Source organism: Denticeps clupeoides, chromosome 12 (assembly GCF_900700375.1).
Source record: "Denticeps clupeoides chromosome 12, fDenClu1.1, whole genome shotgun sequence".
Classification (NCBI taxonomy): Eukaryota; Metazoa; Chordata; class Actinopteri; order Clupeiformes; family Denticipitidae; genus Denticeps; species Denticeps clupeoides.
In genome coordinates this window covers 3,023,823-3,041,327 of record NC_041718.1, presented here as the reverse complement: position 1 = coordinate 3,041,327, position 17,505 = coordinate 3,023,823, and the positions used below count along the sequence as shown (strand labels likewise).

The window sequence follows — 17,505 nt, the reverse complement described above, 5'->3', positions numbered from 1 at the left end:
GCCCCGTGGTGACCTCAACAGAAATCAAAGCAAAATGAAACGTTTCTTCAAAACGCAAATTTATTGAAACCCAAAGCACACAGAGCGCTAGATCACTCGTTCTCCTCGCTGCGCAGCCTGGCGTTGGGATTGGTGACTTTGATGGCCAACTGAGCCGCCCTCTCCACAATCAGCTTCCTGTTCTTAGAAGACACATTGTGTGCAATCTCGGCACAGTGGGTCCTGCAGATACAGGAAGACGGGCATATTAGTGGGGGTAAACACCGAATTTTAAATTAAACATATACATACATACATATACACACACACACACACACACACACACATATACACACATATATACATAAATATAAATACAATACATCTTGGACTGTCACAAATATACTACTACACTTGTGGCAGATTATCTTCCACCCTCCAGGCTATGGTGCGAGCCAGGGGTGGAATGGGTACATCCTCTGCTGCATTCTCCCTCCTTTTTCAACACCTGACAAGAGTACGGGCAACTCACAGGCAGAGCAAGGAGACAGGCAGCTCTTTTCTACGATAAACTCTAATGCTGGAATGCTTCTAAAGACTCACACTGCAACACTCCGAGCTGGATTTTCCCAGCATCCACGATTGTTCAATTTAAGCTCAACTGAGGGGAATGAAGAGGCATCTTACTTGTTGCTCATCATGAGAACTTCCAGCTCCTTGACGTTGTGGACGAGGAACTTCTTGAAGCCAGTGGGCAGCATGTGCTTGGTCTTGTTGTTGCTACCATAACCGATGTTGGGCATCAACATCTGGCCCTTGAACCGCCTGCGGACCCTGTTGTCAATACCCCTGGGTTTCCTCCAGTTTTGCTGCAGGCACACGCGAAATTGGGTGAGGAGTGCAGCAAAGTCAGGACACAAAACACCGTACAATGCAAGAAAACTTACAGCGATTTTGACGTAGCGGTCGGACTGGTGTCTGATGAACTTCTTGGTCCTCTTTTTGACGATTTTGGGCTTGGTGAGGGGTCGGAGGGCTGCCATGATGCCTAAAAACGCCACCAGAAAACACATAAGAGGGGTTAGGCAGCGTGAAGCTGGGCCGCCGGGAGGTCAGACTCGACCACGCTGCGTTTTATTACAGATTTAACAGGAGCCAGAACTGGACGGCACTGACGCACGCCTCACATTCATTACGCTCAACGCGGAGAGCCGCAAACTGTCGACATTTAAGCGTTGGTCAAGCTCGAAATCAGTACTACTGCTGCTAACCGGCGCACCGAGGACGCCATGTAAAATGCTCCCCAGCTGCCCCTATAAACCACCCGTTCCCAAACCATTTAGGCGAAACCGTGCGGCGATCGATGTTATTTATCGGCAGAACCCCCAGCAGGCCGCACCGAGCTACTCGTATCAGGATGATATTAGATTTAATTCCGCTCACCGCACTCCCCGCAGGTACCAGAGAGACGCACTCGGTAGAGAAAGAGAGAGCGCAGGGGCTGCTGGGAAATCGACCCTGGCGCCGGAAGTTCACTTCACGGAAAATACACGCCGCAATGAAAAGAACCGTCTGTATGAAGGCGAGAGCCAGTACTCAAGAAAGGTCGCGGAATGTGGAAAGGTGCACAATAAATTTCTAAAAATCATAAAATCGTAAAATCATCGAGTGTAGTAATGCCTGGCGACTTGTGGAGGCGCTGCAGCGATGCAGATTGGGGACTACAGTTTACTTCTACGAAGAAGAAGAAGAACAAAACGTTTGATCACACTGGAGGAGAAAATAAAAAAAAAAGATCTATATTTAAAATTAAATATTTTGAAATTACTTTATTTGTTACGTCATGCAATCCAGTGCACTCAAATATAAATAGCTTTATTTTTTTATAAACTACCTTTTGTTATTTGAAATTATTTTAATTTCTCAGACAATAGTTTGCAGTACGTCTCAAGATGGATCAAATGGCTTGTGAGAGTCAGAGTTGGAATAGGACAAAAATAAGTCTCTTTCTAGGAGACATTGTCCTAGTTGTTTGTGGCTGCTGGACAAAGCCCAGGACATCTTTGCTGACCGACTCGGATTGGTGCGTTTTGCATGTGTCAGGATAATGAACAGTGTACTGGTCAGACCCACTAAAAGCTCTGGGGTTTTTGAAACCAGGCTAGAAGTTTTAATTGAATGATGAGCTCTGATGGACTATTAAATTGACATGACTTCTGAAATGAATTTTTTGACATTTATTGAGCAATCATATAAAGCTTTTTCGTTTTTGGTGATGAAATCAAAAGGCACAATAGAAGGAAACAAGGCCTCTTTATATGCAAGCACTGAGAGGCAATAGTCATCACAAGATGTGTATTCCCTTTTTGCATATCTACAAATGTTGACCACCAGATGCCAGCACAACCCATGCTTCACTATGGCACAAACATTACTTAGTGCAGCGAAGATAATCATATCACTCATATGTAAACCAATAGTTGTTATAATTAATTACACTATTACATGTGGCCACTGATCAGTAGAGCATGATATGTTTAGTTAGTGATATTTTGAATAATTAAAGAGTAGCATTTTAAAATCTTTATGGTGTGTTTTAATAAACAAGCCTGTGTGCAGTTAACTTTAAATGTATAAATTAATAACATAACTATAATATAATTATATAAGATTACTTGTAGATCGAGCATAAGAATCTATCAAAAAGAACCCAAAAAAGGAGCACAAATAAAGGTCACATTACTTGCCTGTATTAATATAAATATAATGGAATACATTATTGCCAGAAGGCAGAAGCTGTGGCAAAAACAAGGTGTCTACAGTCAGGGGTGCTTCTATACAATCCTGATGAAGAGAGGGAAGATGAAGATATATAAGATACACCTTTTTTGATGTTTTGTGAACAGTCTCTGCCAACTTTTATAAACTGTGAATGTATAAAACCTTCCCATCCATGTTCTGAGGAGGTCTCTGGGACTGGGTAGAGGCGTGGCTTGCTTGTTCTGATGAAGAGAAGGAAGATGAAGATATATAAGATACACCTTTTTTGATGTTTTGTGAACAGTCTCTGCCAGCTTTTATAAACTGTGAATGTATAAGACCTTCCCATCCATGTTCTGAGGAGGTCTCTGGGACTGGGGAGAGGCGTGGCTTGCTTGTTCTAATGATTACATTCAAGTTTTTCTTTTCTTGGACTGTCTTCAACCAGCTGGACCAACAAACATGTTTAACCCTGGACAAGGTAAAGAGTTCACTTTTAATCCTTTTGTTCTTTATATTCTAAATGACTATATTAATCTGTTTTATTTTTCATGAGATTACAAAATTGATTTGTTGGCTAATTTTGATACAAACAGTGACTGACATGTGCCTTTGTTTGGAGTTGTATTTTATTACTTACTTATCATTTTAAAGATTCTTTGAGATTTTCTGGCCAGATCTGTTTTTATCACGTATTATCCTACAGAAAACTCAACATAAGCGCATTCATATGAAGAGGCTTTCACCCACAGTAATGCAGCTGATTACTTGTTTTAGTATTCCTCTCCTTTATATGTCCCAACTCAACACTGATGGTTGATTTTGATGCCTTCTGTATAAAAATGATGTGCATGATGAAAATGTGCATGATTAAAATAACAATCATGTGTGTACGGATCGGGTTGCTTATAATCACATAGAATTTATCACACAGCTGCTCCATTTTTGGCACCATCAAACCCTGCCGCCCCTCCTGTGTCTGGAAACTTTCCTGGTTATGAAGGCTTCCTGGGTGGAGGTGAAGGTACATGACAGCAGCACGTACAGCCACATTTTCATAGTAAACGTAGCCAAATGCAGTCTTCAGAAACTGATTCTTGTGTTTTTCTTTGACCCAGGAGGCTTTATACCTTCACCACCACTTGTCCTCCCCACCCCACCACCAGGGACTGCGCCACCTGAGTGGAAGTAAGACTCCAGTTATTACTCTTGATTTCACTACACAGGATTCTCAGTGAATGGTTTATAGAGGGATTATAGTAGAGGAAAATACAGAAGCAATTATTAAACACACAGTAGAATTATCCATAATAATATCTAGAGAGAGGTTTGAGTATGGTTTAGGTTTAATTTGCAAATGCTGCATATTCGTGTATGACTTTCTATTAGAAAAAGTCTGGAAATGATAAAACAGAAAGTTCTCTACTCATGTCATGCAAGATTTGAGAAGTAGGGTTGCACTGTTGTACTGTAGCATGCTACTGCATTCTGAAACAGTATATTGACCAGTAGGGTGAAGTCAGTTAAAATGGGCCACTTTTTGGCAAATCATTTGAGATAATCATAAAATCTATGCATGTTTTACAGTGACATTTCATTACATTTCCCTTAATATTTATTTGTTTAAAAATCTGAAAGGGTGTAAAACTTAAAAAAATGGAGTGTCAATATTTCTGAATAAGCATATTTTAACCTAGATAGTCCACTGGTTGTCTTTTTTGATCCGATAGCAAGTAAAATTGTTTATCTATTGTACACATTTATCACAGGACACAGAGGGCAAAGCTCAACAAAATTCTATTCTGACTGAAGCTCGGAGCACAAATTTGCTCTCCTCTGACAGAACACGGAAAGCACTTAAACCCACTGTTTTCTATGGCATGGACATGTACTTTGTGGATGCTGGTGGATGCGATTGGTCTGGCATGTCGCACAGGGGTCTTCACTCCACAATTTTTGCTGCTGCTAGCCAGGCTACACCACACACATGTATTCGATTTTACCCGCTTAATGTTGTTATTCAGCAGCAGAGCTGAAACTTTTGCAGCCTCTGGTCTGTGCGTCTAAATTTCTGTGCAAAGCTGCCAGCCTCTACAAGATGTCCAGTTTACGATCAAATGTCACAGTGATGGCATCCAATTTGTGATCAATACTCACAGTCTGTGCGGAATGGCTCTGCCCATTCCGACAATCAATCTGGCCAGTCTGGTGGGGTTTTGACAGCTGTCATTGTTAACTTTGATTTCTGATATACCAGGGCAATGCCTAATCCAATCAGCAGAAGTCCCGTGATCATGGTTCTGAATAAATAGATCTTCGATGTCCTCCACGGAAAGAGCAGTCAGGCACACGATCCTCCACTTACGTCCATCACATACCTGGTGGCAAACGTTCCAGCAGGACAGACAGGATCTCCCGCTCCTAGTTTACTCCTTGAGATAATCCTGTCAATAGCACTGAGAGACCAGTAGATCAAATCCATGATTTTTGTTGTGCACAGAGCAGGGCCAAGAGACTCTATCAAACACAGTAGACAAGACGAGAAGCAAGCTCTTATTTCTGGTTTAGAAAGATCTTCTTGAAAAGAGTTTGAGAACAGTGTCTAGTGACAAATCTTTTTTTTTTCAGTCTGACCTGTGTGTGTGAGGAGGAAGCACGACAGGCTTTCCTCCAGTACGTCAGCGAGCACTGCTGCTATGGCTCGGGACCTGCTGAAAATGGTGTCATCACGAGTAGAGAGCCATTCAACACCTTCAGGGTAACAGCAGAACTCTTATCACATGACAAGCAGCAATGTGCACCATTGCAGAATGAACACTGGTTGGTTAAATGTGAGTGGTCACACAGAATAGCTCCACACCTCAATAAATATAGTCAGATGCTGTCTTTTGGTCAGAAGGGAACCAATCTTGAGGTCCAACAAAACAAAGGATGCCACATCATTTGATGAAAATAAAACGAATCAATTTACAGTGGGCTTAATTTAAAATTACCAAAAAATTGTAACTAAAAAGTCCAATTTGCGGTAATGTCATTGCAGCAACTCAACATGGTACTCAATAGCTTTTTGTCATGATGGCTGGACATTGCGAGCAAGAAGGATGCATCGCACGACATCACGGGTTTAGTACATAGTAGACAGGACAAGGGGAACAGCACCAAAAAATGACCCGATGGCGAACAGACACGAACAGGGCAGCTTTATACAATTATACACAGTTGACGAACAGTCAGGAAACATAACACAGCACCAACAGATGGACTGGATTGCATTTTGTAAAGCCTCCACCCTAAGACCTGTCCAACTTGGGTGGCTGAGCTGAGCTTAGGCTGAGCTTATGGTCACTGGGACATACAACCCTCTGACCATGACAAGATTATAACTATAAATACAACATTTACCTTAACTGGGTGGCTAAATATATTCAAACTGCACAACACTTGTCACTATTGCCAATATGAACAAAACTAAAAAAGGTTGGCATAGTTGAAAAAAGCATGCATCTCATGTTATTAACTTTCCCTTTGTGAGCTGCTGGGGTGGAAAGTGAATAAGTTTTACTTTGTGTCTGGGTCCTCCAGTCGGTTCTATGCAACAGACAGGCTGACAGTGGTGCATGTGGGATCAAGAAAGAAGACTACGAGACTGAAAAGAACAATGGACTAGTCCCCCACTGTACAAATAGAGATATATTTTTAGTTGCTAATTATCTCACCAGTCACTAAGATTTTGAAGACAGAGATTTGCTGCTTACTTTAAGCCTCTCGCTCATTTTGCTCTTCCCTGCTTAAGATGTGCATACACTGTGCAATTTGTCCTGTCATGGGGTAAACAACCAGCTCAAAATGTACAAATAAATGAACAGCTATCTATAGTCAAATGTAATCCCAGCTGCCAAATACATGTCTACAGTATAGACATGTAAATATCATCTTATTAATTGTGGCTAGAATCATTAGCCTCTTTATATATTATGTGTCAAATATGCCAATATACACTAATGCATATCACTACAGTACAGTCTGCAGACCTTCACCGAAAGCAGGAAACTGGAGCCAAAGATTGAACCATATCAAGGTATTTCACCAGAATTCAGACAGAGATGTCTGCCTCTGATTATCAAAAATCTTCAGATGACCGAAAGTCATCTCTGGCCCGATACCTTTTATTTTTTAACAGGTCAGCCCTTGGATGCAGGCAGTCAGCCAGTCCCTCCTCCCTGGGCTATCTGGGTGCAGGCACCTCCTAATTTTACAGAGCTGGAGAAGGATGTCCCTGTTCCCTTCACTTCTTCTATCAAGGTATTTTAGGACTATCTGTCTGATAACCTAAATCGACAGATTGCCTAACTGCATTTACACAAACAGCATGAACCTTTGTCCTGATGTATCTGCCTCTGGTGTAACCTAGCTAAGTGTTTGCTAACAATAACTCTGATTTGAACAATAACTCTGATTGTGGGTTGGAAATCACAATCCAGTTCATAAAATGTTGAAATTGAATAGTTTTACTGTTTAATTTAATTCTGTTGTACAAGGCTTTCATGATATGTCAAAGTAATGATAAATCATGGGGTCAAAGCTACAATGTTGCATTTAGACAGCTAAATGCGTTATGATGCGATACAAAATGTAAATTAATCTCATTCTCAATGCATCAAGAGGTCAGAACATAATCCATTATATCATAATTACGTGCTTGGTGATTTTCTGGTGGCATTATTAAAATTATATTTAAAAAGTAGTAGTTGTATCCGGACGCACAGCCAATTGAATGTTGGTGCTCTGATTTAGTAGCCTAGTGGGTGAAGTAGCCTAGTGGGTGTGGTATGAACCAGAAGACCCGGGTTCAAATCCCACTTACTACCATTGTGTCCCTGAGCAAGACACTTAACCCTAAGTTGCTCCAGGCGGGTACTGTCCCTGTAACTACTGATTGTAAATCGCTCTGGATAAAGGCGTCTGATAAATGCTGTAAATGTAAATGCAAATTTACTCCATTGATCAGGAAAAATGGTCGTCATTCAGTCCACGCTCAGCTGACACCGCGAACGCTACAAAAAACACGTGTCACTCTCATCTCACTAACGTATTTGAAAACATAATGTGAAGTAATGTAGAAAAAATCATGCATTGTGATAATTGATGCTATGATAATTGTTATCAAATTGTCAGACCAGTGAAGGTTCACACCTATAATGCACAAACACTTATTTGTGCATTACAGTGGTGAGTGATCACACTGGGTGAGTGAACCATGGTATGCTAGCTCTCTTTCCTGATGCACTTTTGTGTCTTAAACAGGACTGTGTCACCTGCAAGAAGACAGGAAAGTGCAAGTGCAGTGCTTGTTCTGGCAAAGGAAATGTAAGTTCTAGGTAGTTTCATGGTTTGTGTTGCTATTATGCTGCTATGGTCAAGGAGATTTCATACTATTTCAGACCTGAAATGCTTTTCTTACTTCATGAGATTTTTAATCAGTTAGTATAGTGTATTTGTGGAGTAGCAGATGCAGATTCATCTTGTCCATTTCAACATCTTATCCAGCAACCATGCTCGGACTGTAGGAGCACGGGCTCCAAGGCAGGTGTGCAGTGTGACAAATGCAATGGTTCAGGAAGGAAGTGGTGAGGTTCAGCAAAAAGTATAATTGATGAGAATGTGATAGTGAGGATGCTGGGATTACATGGGGTCTGTGCTTCTCTTGCAGCTGTTCATCCTGCTCTGGGAAGGGTTTCAAGGTATGTGCGACCTGTAAGGGGGAAAAACGGCTTTTGGAGTATTTGAGCCTCAAGGTAAAATGGTGAGTAGCTCATGTGGACCTGGTCTTGACTATAGTTGTTTTATTTTAGTTTTAGTCTAGTCTTTGGTAATTAGTCTTAGTCGTGGCCATACCATCAAATTTCAGTTGACTTAAAGTCAGAAGTAGTCAGAATTATCAATATAGACGGCTCAAAAAAACAAAGGGAACAGTTAAACAACACAATGTAACTCCAAGTCAATCACACTTCTGTCCAGTTAGGAAGCAACATTGACAATCAGTTTCACATGCTGTTGTGCAAATGGAATAGCCAACAGGTGGAAATTTAGACAATTAGCAAGTGACCACAGACCACTTCTCAGTTCAAATGGCTGATGGTTTGGTCACATTTGAATGCTGGTGGTGCTTTCACTCTTGTAGTAGCATGAGACAACCCATACAAGTGGCTCAGGTAGTGCAGCTCATCCAGGATGGCACATCAATGCGAGCTGTAGCTGTCAGTGTATTGTCCAGAACATGGAGGTGCTACCTGGGGACAGGCCAGTAAATCAGGAGATGTGGAGGAGGCCGCAGGAGGGAAACAACCCAGCAGCAGGAGGAGGAGGAAGGAGGAACAGGAGGAGCCCTGCCAGAGCCCTGCAATACGACCTCCAGCATATGCATGTGTCAGAAACAGACTCCATGAAGGTGGTATGAGGGCCCGACGTCCAGAGATGGGGATTGTGCTTACAGACCAACATCACGCAGCATGTTTGACATTTGCCAGAAAACACGAAGATTGGCAAATTTGGGGTGGGATTTCTTTTAGGGGCCGCACAGCCCTCCCTGTGCTCACCTGAGGTAGCCTGACTGCCATTTGGTACTGAGATGAGATGCTGGTGCAGTTGGCCCTGGGTTCCTTCTAATGCAAGACAATGGCAGAAATCATGTGGCTGAAGTGTGTCAACAGTTCCTGCAAAATGAAGGCATTGATTCTATGGACTGGCCCGCCTGTTCCCCAGACATGAATCCTATTGAGCACATCTGGGACATCATGTCTTGCATTATCCACTAATGCCATGTTGCACCACAGACTGTCCAGGAGTTGGTGGATGCTTTTGTCCAGGTCTGGGAGGAGATCCCTCAGGAGACCATCTTCCACCTCATCAGGAGCATGCCCAGGTGTTGTAGGGAGGTCATACAGACAAGTGGAGGCCACACACTACTGAGCCTCAGTTTCAGCTGGTAGCTGGCACAGGACTAGTCATGGACTGTTTGACCAGAGTCCTTCTTGTAACTAAGACGCTGAGACAGTATACATATTCATTCCCTTCAGTAAAGGCCAAAACCTAAACAGGGAAGAGAGAGAAAATGGAGGCATCGGAACAAGTGAAAAATGTGTACTTTAAGTTGATGCGTTGGAGGCAAAATGTGTGTGGCTAGATTCCTGGGTTATAGCATCTCCAAAACTGAAGCTTTTGTGGGATGTTCCATGTCTGCAGTGGTCAGGACCTCTGGGTTCAAGTAAAATTAAATGGTGAACTGCTCACTTAGTTATAGGCGACCCAAACTCACAGTCCATCACAGTCTGTAGTGTATGGAGGTCCTGGGCATAAAACAATGTTCCATATGATTTCAGTAACATTGAAAGCATTTCATTTCAATGTAATTTTATTAATTTCAGGATTAACGACCAGGAAGAATTTGTGACTGAAAAGTGGAGTGGGCTGACAAAGGTCAAGCTGAGAGATGTTACAGGAAAGAAGCTGTTCGAGGACACCCAGTGCTTGGTATAAAATATTATAAGGACACATAAACTGCTAACTCACTATTAATCATAAATTGGACTATAAATGACATTAACAAAGGCTTTAGTTGTTTAAATGTTATGTAATTATACATATATAATGAATATCATAATTATGTACTTTAAATTAACTTGTTTAATCCTAAAATACACTCAAGCATGATAAAATCCAAATAGTGTGTGTGTGTTTTTTATATATATATATATATATGTATGTATGTGTGTGTGTATGTGTGTGTGTGTGTGTGTGTGTGTGTATATATATATATATATATAAAAGAATAATCATTTATTTATTTTGTGGAAAAATTACATGAAATGTCCTAATATTTCTATGAAAACTTTCACAAATATTATCAATGTATTTCAGCATTTAAGAATTAATATTATGATAGTATTTTTACTTTTTAAAATCTGTAATAAATGAAATGTAAACAACAAACATTCAAGTAATAGAGGCATGTATAGAGGCGTGCACTGAACTGACTTACTTTGTGGTTAAAGTGACAAAACCGCAAACAAAAATCCCTTGTCGTGCAACAGGGTGTCTCATTCCTGGAAGTGGTTTGGGCAAGAGCTTATGCACGCCATAGTTTTCTGCAGCTTTAAGGTCTAATTGTATTTCTAAGTCTGACTCTGAATATCTACAGTTGGTTAGTATCTACTGTGGGTTCTGTATGCAAAAGCAGAGAAGGAAAGAAAGAAGGAAAGAAAGAAAGAAAGAAAGAAAGAACGTACCTCCATACATGTTCATATAACGTATTATTTCAAGTTGTGTTTAACACAGGTATATCCAGTGCAGAACTTTCCTGACGTTGAACTGTGCCAGGCCTCACAGAAGATGGTGACCGAGCACCAGAATAAACACTCCCAGACTGAACGCATTCTCCAACAGGTATGTAACCGACCCTCTGCATCTCAGAGCTTGGCTGCACTTTCTGTTTCAGTGCCTTTGAAATCAAATTACTTTGCTATTCATAGCTTGTGGTTGCAAACTGCTTAAGCACAGTGGAAAAAGAGATCAGGGCATCCTTTAAATATTCGAGATAAAAACAAAAAAGAATCTTATGCCGCATATTCACAGAGTGTGTATATTTTTAAATAGTTCAAACCACTCCATTGACTTTGCTTCATGCCAACAAATATCATTAAGGTAACGTTCATAAATACTACATTCATTACATGTCATCATTCAGACAAAGATTCACAATAAAGAAATGTCCTGCTCTGTAAAGTATTTATTCAGACAGGTCAGAGCTGAAGGGTTGAAGGTTATCTTTTGCATTATAGGGTGAAAAACAAAGGCCATTTTCCACAATGTTCTTAGTAAACTAATGCTTCCATGTCCATCTTACAGAAACAGACCATTGAACTGATTCCTGTCACCAAGGTGACCTATCAGTGGGAGCAGAAGTCCTATGTTTTCTTTGTGTATGGTATGGAGAGCAAAGTTGCGACAGATGATTACCCTGACTCCTGCTGCCTCTGTACTTTAATATAAACGTGCCTGATGACCGACCTTCAATATTCAAATTTGATTGATATAATGTCAGTTTTCGTATTTACTTAGAACGTTTAATGCTAGTGGTTGTAATATGTTTAATCATTTTTATAATAATTTTTCATAATCATTGTATTCAATTGATTACATGTAAGTTCTACATTTGAGCTCAAATATACAATATTTATTATCATGTTTATGCAAGACCTTCTACCTGGGTTATGATGTTGATTCACGCATAAATTAATAAGGTTGGAACATTGAATGTTTTCAATTGGTTTTCAGCATCTTTACACACATATGCAAAACAAACCCCATAGTACAGGAGTGTGCAAAACTTTAAGATCAGGGGTCACATTGACTTTTAAAAAAAATTGTTAGACGGCATTTCAGCGTTAATATTTACAATCACTTTTAGTGAGAACTGTGTTTCTAATCAGCTTTCACTTTGGAGAAAGGCTTGCTGGACTAAGAAGGAAAGGAAATGTGTGGGGAAATGAGCGGGTTGGATGTAAATAGTTGAATGTTACTCGTTGAAATGTGTGTTACATGGGGGTTAAACACAGTGTAGCGTAGGTCGGCAGTTAGGCGCCGTCTCCGTCACTCAGTGCCAGAGAATAAGAGCACAGAGAAAATTATTCAAATGTGCGTATGTACACAGCTCTTTAATGTTGTGAACAATGTATCGTTTATACATTTATTAACATCATGGTCAAAGTTGTCCCACACCCCAGTTCAACCAAAATGTAATCGACAGTCCATTTTAATCTGCCAGACCAATGGGCCTACCAACTACCAATGTAGTTTGCCCACCCCTGCTATAGTATTATTGTAACTGTATTATTAGTATTCTTTTTTATAATGCTGGGGACAGCTCTGCTTTCTCCCACACTTATGCTGTGGGATATTTCCGATTGCACATTTATGTTATCAGAATGTCTTTCACTGATCATTTTTCTCTTACATATTTTTTAGTATTGCTCTGGTCCCATGCACACACAGTTTATACAATATATTTGTCCATCACACAAACTTGTATGAACCAACTTTTTCTGTACTTCAACACATACCATTGGGTTGTGACTCTTATCCTGCTTCATAGCACTGTTTCATAGCTGTTATTATGTATAACATAACTGACTGAATAAAATTACTGAATCATCTGTGTCCACTTTTTATGCCTATGTCAGATTTCTTTAGACATCACTATTACTATATGGTTGTGCCTTTGTGGATTGGACTAATCCTGAAGATATTCAAATGGATCTGCAGAATCAAGTGTCACATTATACATTTGAAAGAGTGCAACGCCACCAGGGACAACTACATTTACATTTCATTTACAGCATTTATCAGACGCCAGAGCGACTTACAATCAGTATTTACAGGGACAGTCTCCCAGGAGCAACTTAGGGTTAAGTGTCTTGCTCAAGGACACAATGGTAGTAAGTGGGATTCGAACCCGGGTCTTCTGGTTCATAGGTGAGTGTGTTACCCACTAGGCTACTACCACCCCTCTTTTCCACATAGTGGTCTAACTTGTCAGCAACAGTGTGTAGTTAAGCGGTATGCGCATACAAATATATATGAACAAGCCTCAGACTGTCTACTGAAACATTTTTTATAGGAATCAGCATTAAGTTGTTTAACAGAAATGTCATGATCCGGTCCGCCAGGGGCTACTCCAGGTCCAGAGTTCGGACTGGAGATTCGTGTTCGTCCTGTTTTATAATTTTTCCTGATTGTGTTCACCTGTGTATGATTGTATTAAGCTGCCCTGTTCGTGTCTGTCAGGTCATTGTTTGGTGATGTTTCCCTTGTCCTGTTTCGTAAACCCCTGTTTCGTGACGTCGTGCATATGCGTCCTTCTTCCTTGCAACGTCCAGCCATCGTGACAAGAAACTATAGTGGCTCTTCTACTGGATCAGACAACATGGTCAAGTCTGAGCTCCCTGTGCACACTTCAAGGACAAAAATGTTCACTTGCTGTGTAATACACCATCTCACTGCCATTTAACTTCCTTCGCAATTCACAATGCAATGTCTAATTTCCACTAGTTTTAATATTTAGAATGTCATGTGCATGTAATATACATAAGTGCTCACAACCAGACATCTCCAGACAGTAGATGGTTGTACCTGAGTCATAATGGTTTTTGATAATTCTGCCAGAGCTGATGACACAGCTGGTCATCTTAATAAGCTTGATGTGCATTTTAATACAGGAAAAGAGGATGTCTGGTCAACCTAGAGTCATGCTTCTGTGTGCACTGCCATTTCTAATCTTTTCTGTTTTCTGTCCTCCCTTTGGTTTCTACTCTGGTTTAGAGAACCTGGGGAAACCCATGCAGCTGCGACAGTACTGTCAACAACTATTGTGCATTTTGTGTGTCTCCTACCATCATCAGGCTAACTTCCCAGTTCAATCAGGAACCACGCAATCCAGCTGAGGCACTTTGTGAGCACTCCTTCCTGTCTCACACTGCACATCTTGCTGGAATGGGGGTCCAAACAGCAGAAGACCACAGCTTTTATGGACTCAGGAGTGGCCAGAAACTTGGATTGTGGATTGTGACTTTGCCAGATACCTGGGGATTCCGCTGGAAAGACTGCCCACGCCCAAGGCTATCACTTCTGTTAATGGTCAGCCCTAATGGTCAGCATCTCCTACCAGACCCCTCCCATCCATCTCTGCATTATCCCGGAAACCTTTCTATTCCTCATCACCCTAATCTTCGCCTTTGCATCTCCTTCTGGGCCATATGCTGGAATGGGGCCCCTATTGCCATCAGCACTGACTCCAACCTCAGCCTCACCACCACCTTTATTCTTTGAGCAATACAACTTCTATTTGTCCTACCGACCGGGCCATCTGGATGGCAAGGCAGATGTCCTCTCCAGACAGCATGCCCCGGACACACCAGCTCCTGATACATCACCGATCCTCCAGCCTCAGTAAATCCTCGGTTCCTAGAGAATCGGGTCCGCATGGCCCAGGCCACCAATCAGCCGTTTGTCTGTACACCCCCAAAGTCTGTCATCCAGTCATCCTTCAAATGGGTCATGGGTCCCTGTTGTCCTGTCACCCAGGGTACCACGAACCCTCCAATTCATCTGCCAGATCTTCTGGTGGCCAACCCTTGTGACTGACATCAGGACGTACTATATGTGAAGGCAAAACCACTTCTCATTGTCCCTGGACCCAAATAACCCTTTGATTTCTCCCTGTGACATGCTTTAACACCATCCCCACCATTGTCAGCTTCTTCTCCATTCAACTTTTAGCACTCCCTGGTCTGACGTCTGCCTTATCCACAGCCAAACTCCTCCTGCAACACGTCGTCCAGCTGCATGGGTTCACCCACAATGTTGTTTCTGACCGGGGTCTTCAAGTCATCTCTGCATTGTGGAAAGTGTTCTTCCGGCTGATTGGATCCTCCACCAGTCTCTCCTCTGCGTATCATCTCCAAGCCAACAGCCAGGCAGAGAGGACTAAACAGCAGGTCGGTTGCTTCCACCAGTGCAATTGTCTCAGCTCACCAACACACCTGGACCAAGGGACCTCCTATGGGCTGAGTTGGCACTCAAACACATGGCTGCATGCACAAGCCTCAGTCCCTTCGAGGTATGTTCCGTTCCTACGTTGTTCAACCACTAAGAACCTGACTGTCCAAATCCAACCGCCCAGCTATTCATCAAGAACTGGCAGTGTGCCTGGACCGCACTCCTTACTACCACCTCTGTGCGCTTTCGGATGTTTGGGTGGGTGATAGGGTATTGCTGGCCACCGAAAATCTACGTCTGCACAAGGAGTCCAGGAAGATTTCGCCCTGCTTCGCAACCCCGGCCTAACAGTAGTTCCCAAAAACATTTATAGTAATTTGGGAGTGACAAATGGTTTCATAATGCTTCAACAGCAATCCGAAGTGACAAGAAGTTTAAGAGAAAATCAGTAATTTGGTTGTTACGCCCTGGGGCTCCTACGGTTAATCAACAGGTCCTAATTGCTCCCACCTGAGACTTATTAAGCAGGGGCAATTAAGACCTGTTAAATACAGAGAGCAGCCACATGACATAGCAGCTGCATTAATGTGGTTTCTGACTTTAGGGGCAGTGGTGGCCTAGCAGGGGCAGCGGTGGCCTAGCGGGTAAAGAAAGTGGACCCATAATCAAAAGCAGAGGACACATTTCGCTGTGTAACCATGTGCTGTGCTGCAGTGTATTACAATAACAATCACTTAACTTTCGCTTTTATGTTTGCGCAGTTCCTGTCTTCAGTTCCTTTGTGTCAGTTTTCGTTCCGTATGTTTCCTTTTTGTTTCCTTTTTGATTGTTTCCTTGTTCTGCCATTCAGTGGTTGCAGTGGAGGATGTTTGTTCCTGCGGAAGTTTACCACCAGCTCCTTGGTTTTTCTGGTTTTGATCTGGAGGTAGTTCTGCTGGCACCAGTCATCAAAAAGTCCCATGTCAGTTCTGTGTACTCCCTGTCATCCCCATCAATGATGAGGCCGACTATTGATGAGGCCGACAGAGTCATCAGAAAACTTCTGCTGGAAGCAGTTGGTGGAGTTGTAGGAGAAGTCTGCAGTGTAGATTGTGAGGAGGAACTGCGCTAGAACCATTCCCTGCAGGGCCCCCGTACTGCAGACAACCCTGTCTGACACACAGTCCTGAGTTCTCACATACTGTGGTCGTACCCAAAGCTACAATTACCTTGTTCATCTGAAAAATAAACTGGACTGGACTCATGATACAAATGCTCTCTATAAAAAGGGCAGAGCAGGCTGTACCTGCTGCGGAGGCTCAGGTCTTTTGGAGTACAGGGGCCCAGGTCTTTTGGAGTACTCCTGAAGACTTTTTATGTATTGGCATCTGCCATCTTTTACGGTGTGGTCTGCTGGGGCATCAGCATTTATTCTGGGGACAGGAAGAGACTGAACAGGCTGATCCGGAGGGCCAGCTCTGTTCTAGGATGCCCTCTGGACCCAGTGGAAGTGGTGATAGAAGAATAGTGGCTAAGCTGTCATCCCTGTTGGACAACGTCTCCCATCTCAAGCAGGAACTTCTAACAGCACTGAGCAACTCCTTTAGTGGCAGGTTACTGCACCCACGATGTTGGAAGGAGAGGTTCAGAAGGTCTTTTCTTCTAACTGCTGTCAGACTCTACAACAAAGACCTCACAGTTGACCACACACACACACAGACAAACAAACACACACTTCAAATACATCACGGTAATTACCAACTGTACAGATGTACCCATTGCACTTTACCCATTTTACCCATTACTTTACCCATTGCTCATGTGTAGATCTCAATTGTACATTTGTAGATATATACATATTTATTTTTTTCTGCTATTACCTTTGTTTCTATCCACTTTCTGCCATGGCAATTTCCCACTTGTGGGACTAATAAAGGTTGATCTTATCTTATCTTATTAAGCCAGGTTTTTGTTCCTTTGTAATAAAATCCCTTTTCAGAGACGTCCTGCTTCTGCGCCGACCACAAGCCATGACAGCGCCATGTTTGTTGAATACCATTTTGAAACATTTTCACCGATTTCTGCAGAGACTGCAGGGATGTGCATTATCGATGCACAAGCTGCCGATCTGAGATCTTCAGTCTGTCAGGCAGCACAACACAATCTGCAGTGCTGTAGAAACATGATTTCAATTTGATTTCTCATATGTTCCACTCCTGAGTACTGCATAAGTAA

General features: G+C 42.1%; 2 protein-coding genes across 3 annotated transcripts; one reads left to right on the top strand and one right to left on the bottom strand.

The window, feature by feature from the left end:
• Positions 1–42: 42 nt before the first annotated feature.
• Positions 43–1,482, bottom strand: rpl32 (ribosomal protein L32). The gene is made up of 4 exons (XM_028998962.1): positions 1,423–1,482; positions 927–1,027; positions 667–848; positions 43–222 (listed from the first exon to the last, which is right to left on the bottom strand). The coding sequence occupies exons 2-4, from the start codon at positions 1,020–1,022 to the stop codon at positions 93–95; spliced, it is 408 nt and encodes a 135-aa protein (XP_028854795.1). The 5' UTR covers positions 1,023–1,027; positions 1,423–1,482; the 3' UTR covers positions 43–92.
• Positions 1,483–2,996: 1,514 nt separating this feature from the next.
• On the top strand, positions 2,997–12,948 carry LOC114800735 (protein SSUH2 homolog). Of its 2 annotated transcripts, none has more exons than XM_028998461.1 (12): positions 2,997–3,220; positions 3,674–3,763; positions 3,858–3,927; positions 5,368–5,497; positions 6,757–6,817; positions 6,920–7,041; positions 8,044–8,106; positions 8,287–8,366; positions 8,450–8,542; positions 10,164–10,269; positions 11,074–11,181; positions 11,644–12,948. In XM_028998461.1, exons 1-12 carry the CDS (start codon positions 3,202–3,204, stop codon positions 11,785–11,787), a joined length of 1,086 nt encoding a protein of 361 aa, XP_028854294.1. In that variant the 5' UTR covers positions 2,997–3,201; the 3' UTR covers positions 11,788–12,948. The 2 variants fall into 2 exon arrangements, with proteins under 2 accessions (XP_028854294.1, XP_028854293.1); XM_028998460.1 differs by having other exon boundaries at positions 11,059–11,181.
• Positions 12,949–17,505: the final 4,557 nt, after the last annotated feature.

Excerpts from the sequence above, each read along its gene's own strand:
- rpl32 (XM_028998962.1), bottom strand. The coding sequence starts at position 1,022 with ATGGCAGCCCTCCGACCCCTCACCAAGCCCAAAATCGTCAAAAAGAGG. Across the intron at positions 849-926 it reads ACCGCTACGTCAAAATCGCT|CAAAACTGGAGGAAACCCAG; the intron begins GTAAGTTTTCTT and ends GTGTGCCTGCAG. Across the intron at positions 223-666 it reads GTTCTCATGATGAGCAACAA|GACCCACTGTGCCGAGATTG; the intron begins GTAAGATGCCTC and ends CTGTATCTGCAG.
- LOC114800735 (XM_028998460.1), top strand. Across the intron at positions 8,367-8,449 it reads AATGGTTCAGGAAGGAAGTG|CTGTTCATCCTGCTCTGGGA; the intron begins GTGAGGTTCAGC and ends CTTCTCTTGCAG. Across the intron at positions 11,182-11,643 it reads CTGAACGCATTCTCCAACAG|AAACAGACCATTGAACTGAT; the intron begins GTATGTAACCGA and ends TCCATCTTACAG.